The following is a 6,436-nucleotide window of genomic DNA, read 5'->3' as shown; positions in this document are numbered from 1 at the left end:
ACTCTGAGACTCCTTCAGGTAGTGAAGGGCGGGGGATAAATCCAATCTCCTCCTCCTCCTCCTCCTCCTCCTCCTCCTCTTCTTGCCGAGGTCACTCTAGCATTTGGCCAAAACTCTATAATTAAATTCTGTAGAGCTTTGGCTGAATGCTAGATTATGGTCCTAGACCTCAAATCCTTGCTCAACCCTGTCCCTGAATTTACATTCTACACTACATGTGAGTCCCCCCCCCATAATTATCTCGGGGTATTTTTTGTTTCCCCATTACACTGAGGTCACCCAGTTTCGCCCCACACTTGTCCCAGGATAAATGGATGCCGCTATAACCAGGGATAAATGCAAGGTATTGTCTCGCGAGCTGAACTCTGATAAAACCAGGGATGAGATCCGAGTGCGGAAAGGACCTATATTGCCAGTGAGAAACTGGGACTGAGCGTTGAGTTTCCCACCAATAGCCAGCCTTGTCTGGAAAGCTTACTAGGAGTCGCTGGAAACTATGGATTTAATCCACAAATTATATCATGCTGTGACTGACCGCGCCCCCTCATGTCCCTCCCCCCAGTCTCCTGCTGGTTGCCACCCCGTGCATACACCAAGGACTGGTATAAGGGCACTACTAGACTGGCATTTTCATTCTCAGTCCCTTTCCTGATGATCCCTAGCATGGGACCTGCCTTTTTAAATCACTGCTGCAAAATGTGTTGACATTTTCAGTGAGCTATCCCTCATGTCCCTAAGGTCTTCCCCCCCCCACTCTGTCATCAACAACTCAGATACCATCAACCTGTTCATGAAATTAGGACTGTTTTGCCCTGACATGTATCACTTTGCACTAGGGTTGCCAGGTCCCCCCCGGCTACCAGCGAGGGATGGGGGGGGGGTAAGGTTGCCAGGTCCAGGTTGGGAAGCTCTTGGGGATTTGGGGGTGCAGCCTGGGGAAACAGGGACCTCAGTGGGGTTCAGTGCCACAGAGTCCACCCTCCAAAGCCTCCATTTTCTCCAGGGGAACTGATCTCTGTAGTCTGGAGATGAGCGGTGATTCTGAGAGATCCCCAGGTCCCACCTGGAGGCTGGCATCCCGACTTTGCACTTACCCACACTGAAATCCCTCTGCCATTTTGTTACCCCTTAACCTAGTCTGAAGAGGTCCTTTCAGAGCACCTCACAATCCCCTTATGTTTTCACCATCCGGAACAAATTCATATAATCCATATAGCTACACTGGCTCCCAGTGGAGTACTGAGTCAAGTTCAAGGTTCTGGTATTGGCCTATAAAGCCTTGAGCAGTTGGAGACCAACGTATCTATGGGACCGTCTGTTATGTTCCAAGGGGAGCGTTGTGCTCTTCTGGTGGCAACCTTCTGGCTGTCCTCAGCCAGGGCCAGGGCCTTTTCGGTCCTGGTACAACTCTCTGCCAAGTACCCCCAGGGCCCTGCGGGACCTTATGGAATTCCACAGGGTCTGCAAGGCTAAGATGTTCCACCAGGCCTTTGGCTGAGGACAGTGACAGTTTTCCATCTTGGCCGCTGGCCCGTAGCTAACATGGGGCCCACGGGGCCTGACCCCCTAGTGTTTCTTCTGGGCCCCCTCCCTCCTGGGCTGACCCTAAAGTGCTCCAACTTACCACCTGCACTGTACTTTCATTTAATTAGCTGGTGGGCCCCCCGAGGCCCCCTCTCAAAGAATTCCCTAGCTACGGGGCTGCTTGGCCAGCACCCTCTTTTGCTCTCTATATTTGCCTTCCCCCCCGAACATGAAGCAACTGGCAACCTGAAATGGGATGAATTTGTTCGCCATCTGTTTTAAAATGTGTTGTTTGATTTTAATTGTTTTATCTAGTGTATGTTGTCATTCGTATTGTACATCATCCAGAGCCCTGCAGTAGCAGGGATTGGACATTAATAAATTTAATGATGATGATGATGATAACAACAACAGCAAAAACAACAACAACAATAATAATGTAAGGCGGCTACTTGGAGGTCAGTTCATACTTTCACTAAGCACTACAGAGTGGACAAGTTAGCATCGGCCGAGGCGGCCTTTGGTCGTAGGGTGCTTCAACACACTCTGTAGACGGGAATGCGGATTCCCACCCTATAAATATTTGCTCTTGTACGTCCCAGACGTGAGGAATGTCCCACGAAGAACCACTGGAGAACGGAAGGTTTCTTTCACTTACCATGAATCTTCCTTTCTCGGTGGTTCTGAAGTGGGACATTCCTGCCCACCCTGATTTTATGGGTGCGCCTCCCCTTTGTTTACAGAGTTATGAGGAAGCAAGGGGTAAGTCTGAAGGGAGTTTGGTTCTAGTGGTAAGTTAGTTCCCTACTCTATGCTCAGTTTCGCTATGTTCTGTTAGTCTCTCTATGTTTTTTGGGGAGAAGTTTCTTTCCTTCTAGTACCTTTCAAGGTCATTTATGGATAAATTAAGTAGAATCTGCCCCCCAACACAGCTCCTCAGGGGCACCCCACTGGTCATCTCCCTGCACTGTGGAAACTATCCATTTATTTCCACCCTCTGCTTTCTTTTTGAAGCCAGTTTCCAATCCATGAAAGACTTCTGGCCCCACAATGGTTTTGTTCTCACAGAAGCCTTCACCAAGGCACCTTGTCGAATGCTTTCTGGATGTCCCAAGTATAAAAAGTCTATCCCAGTCTTCATGCTTGTTCACACAGACTGGTAAGGCAGGACTTCCCTTTACAGAAACCACACTCATTCTTCTTCAGCAAGGCTCATTCTTCTTTATGTTTAACAATTCTTCCTTTAATAATAAAGGGGTGTACTTAAACAATCATGAAATTTACAGAGCTCGGAAGGACTTTCCCCACTTTTCTCTTATGCTGCAGTCCGCTGAGGCCCTGGAAATATTGTTCCTGGGAATCAGGAGACCATCAGAAAAAGCACAAGGAGGAAATTAAAGGTCTATAGGGGAAGAGAGAATGGGTAAGGACTGCCACCCTATCTTCCAAAGTGTCATTAAGTTTTTGGAACTGCATGGCTGGATACATGTCACTTTCTGCCAGTTTGCCCTGGACACCTGGTAAGCTAACTGATCTATAGTTTCATTGGATTCACTTCTAAAAATCAGCACAGAGGCTAATGTTAATGACCAATTATGGCCCCGGTCACATGGGCCGGATATCGCAGGGTGGGGGAGGCGTGGCTGTTTGCCCCGGAGCGAACTACCACGCAGCAGCCGGATCAAACGTCCCGCCGAACGTTCCGCCGACGTCCCGTGGTTGGGGGGAGGTGCCGATCATACCTCACTCCTGCAGCATGGCAAAGAAGTGGCACCGTGGGGGTTGTGTTTTTTTTTTTAACCCAAGTGTTCACATGCGCCGTTGGGTGCTTGTGCGCACCCGTGGAGACGTGACAAAAAAACCCCCTTTTCGCGACGGGACATGGGCGGGCGCCGGATGCCACGGGCTAACACCGGAAACGTGATCTGACGCCTGCCCTTGCCCCGCGCTTTCTTTTACAGCGCATCTTCGGAGTGAAGCCTCGGGTGAGCCACAGGAGCTCCACGCTTCCCAGATGTGGTGGTGAGATCGCGCCCGGAAAATCCGCCTATCTTCCATCTCTCTAGCATGCCTAATGCTCCGTGTGACCGGGGCCTATGTATTTTTAGTTTTTTAATAACCCATCTGTATCCAGTGATTTGTTAATTTTTAATTTATCAATTAGCCCTTCAGTTTCTTCTCTGGGCACCTCTGTTTGACTCAGTTGTTTACGCATCCTCCCTGGGAATTTTGGTTCAAGAATTGGTATCTGCCCAACATGAAGAGAGGTGAAAATAATTCATTCCATTTCCCTGAGATCTCCCTATACCCCTTCTGTAATCTTCTCATACTGATGGTCTAATAGCTTCCCTTAGTGGCCTTCTGCTTATGATATAGTTAGACGATCTCGTTGTTTGTCCTACTGCTTCTGATGATGTACTCCTTAAAATCCCCTTTGGGTTTCTTTCCACAGCCTTGCATTTCAATTGCCAGAGTTTATGCTTCCTTAATTCTCCTCATTTTGGACTAGATTTGTTGGTGGAAGAGAGAGTGGTTCCGTTCCACACATTTCAGCAATGTGTGACTCAGGTCTCACATAACTACTAAAAGCAACTGTGTTGGATTAATTTTTGTTAAAGATGGAGATTAGGGAGTGAGGAATACCTACTTTCTCATTAGATCATTCAAGAGCATCCTATTTGACAGATATTGGAGAACACATTTTAAGATCGGCATTTACCGCACTTCGTTTTCGGTCTATGCCCACTGAATTGCTCTCTGGAAGGTATTCCAATAAATCACAGGAACAACACATTTGTGTATGAAGAACCTCTGTGGAAGATCTATTTCACTAATATATTCGGACCTTAGAATCAGATTCCTATCTGGAATTTTAAGCCAAGTGCACAATTTATCTGACAGCGAAAAGCTGATCTTTCTCTTGTCGGATACGAACCCCTTGGTCTCACACAAGGTAGCGCTTTTTGCACTTGTCGCTAGGAAAGTCAGATCCAAGGCGGCTCTGAGAAATGTCTCATAACGAGTTATAAAGTACTGATACCATGCTTTTAAAATTCCAGACTGTTGTAATCCTGACATTTTAGCTGTACATTTTAGTTGTATGATTGAGTGTTATCCTGAATGCAATGTTTTAAATTATAAGTATTCTTTGAATGTAATCTTGTATTGTAACGGCCAATGGCCATATACAACAAATCTAATCTACAATCTGCTTTCTCATTATCCTGCTGTTTTTAAGTTTGGCCAGATCAGAAACCCTTTGCATAGACTGACACTTACTCTTTGATTTATTTATTTTTTACATTTTCCCCCAGAAGATAAAAGATCCAACAACGAGATGACAACATTCACCGTTGCAAAATCATCTCCTGACAAAAGTGGTAATGTTGATCCTCTTCTTCTTCTGCTTCTTTTCAGGAGACCAAGCAATAGGGGAAATAATGTAGCTCTTACTACAAATGCAATGAGGTACAGAGTTACTAAAATGCCTTTGGATCCTTTGAACTTAAAGCAGGATTCCAGATTCACACATAAGCTTTGGTTTACCATTGTTCTTTCCATATAATTCCTTTCCAATGATTTTTTTTTAAATTCCATACAGATTCCACGCAGGAGGGTTGTGGGTGGGAAAATGAGGGGGTCCAATGGCAGCTGTATTGCTATGTCAGTTTCAGGGAGAACCTGGAAGCAACATGTGGTAGCTCTAGGAATCACCAGTATTATTATGGTGACGTAACCGGGTATTTAACAGGACTGCAGTGGCTCAAGTGGTTAAGAAAGATGCTGAACTGCAGACCGGAAGGTCGGTAGTTCAGCAGTTCGAGACCCGAGTGCTGCATGACGGAGTGAGCTCCCATCTCTGGCCCCAGCTCCTGCCAACCTAGCAGTTCGAAAGCAAGAAACTGCAAGTAGATAAATAGGTACTGCTTCAGTGGGAAGGTAACAGCGTTCTGTGTGCCTCGGCATCTAGTCATGCCAGCCAAATGACCACGGAAACGTCTCTGGGCATTTTCCAAACTGAATCTGGCAGCTATAGAATCATAGAATCATAGAGTTGGAAGGGACCTCCGGTTCACAGAATCCGCATTGCTGTCAGATGGCCCTCTAGCCTCTGTTCAGCAACATCCAGAGAAGGAAAGCCCACTACCTCCTCCCGAGGAAGCCTGTTCTGTCTGATTGTCAGGACGTTCTTCCTAATATTTAGCCAAAGATTCTTCTGATTTAATTTCAACCCGTTGGTTCTGGTCCGACCTTCTGGGGCAACAGAAAACAACTCTGTACCATCCTCCATATGACAGCCCTTCAAGTACTTGGAGATGGCTATTCTATCTCCTTTTATCATATAACCCTAACCCCTCCATCCTTCCCCGGTGGCCGGGGGGGACCCTATGTCACCTCTGCCTTTCTCCTGCCCTGTTGACACCCCCCCCCATTTTTGGGGAAGTGGTGTAGTGGTTTGATTCCCCACTCCTCCCCTTGCACCTGGCTGGATGACCTTGGGCAAGGCGTAGTTCTGATAAGACCTTGGGCAAGCCGTAGTTCTGATAAGAGCTGTCCTTGAAAGAGAGCCGTTTCTGCCAGAGCTCTCTCAGCCCCACCTACCTCACAGGGTGTCTGTTGTGGGGAGGGGAAGGGAAAGGAGTTTGTCAGCCGCTCTGAGACACCTTTGGGTAGTCCCAATCTCTTCTTCTCTTCTTCTTCCACACATAGACTGGCCTGAAAAATTATATACATGCTAAAACAGAGAAAAGTCCCATTATTAATGCTACCACTTGGAATATATATGTCAGGGGTGGCCAAACTGCAGCTCGAGAGCCACATGCGGCTCTTTCACACATATTGTGCGGCTCCCGGCAGGGCGGCTGGGGCAGCGAAGGGGAGGCATGCCTCCCCATTTGGTATTCCCTTCCCC

General features: G+C 47.2%; 1 protein-coding gene across 1 annotated transcript in view; it reads left to right on the top strand.

The window, feature by feature from the left end:
* The window catches only part of LOC107105604 (sciellin-like), a 90,321-nt gene that overhangs the window by 19,450 nt on the left and 64,435 nt on the right, over positions 1–6,436 (top strand). Inside the window, exon 2 of the mRNA XM_015405599.1 lies at positions 4,839–4,904. Coding sequence (XP_015261085.1) covers positions 4,862–4,904 — 43 coding nt within the window. The 5' untranslated portion in view covers positions 4,839–4,861. The remainder of the gene's footprint in view (positions 1–4,838; positions 4,905–6,436) is intronic.

This window comes from Gekko japonicus, unplaced genomic scaffold (assembly GCF_001447785.1).
Source record: "Gekko japonicus isolate JY-2015 unplaced genomic scaffold, Gekko_japonicus_V1.1 scaffold3217, whole genome shotgun sequence".
Lineage (NCBI taxonomy): Eukaryota > Metazoa > Chordata > Lepidosauria > Squamata > Gekkonidae > Gekko > Gekko japonicus.
The sequence above is the reverse complement of the archived record's forward strand: the minus strand, read 5'-3'. Positions and strand labels throughout refer to the sequence as shown.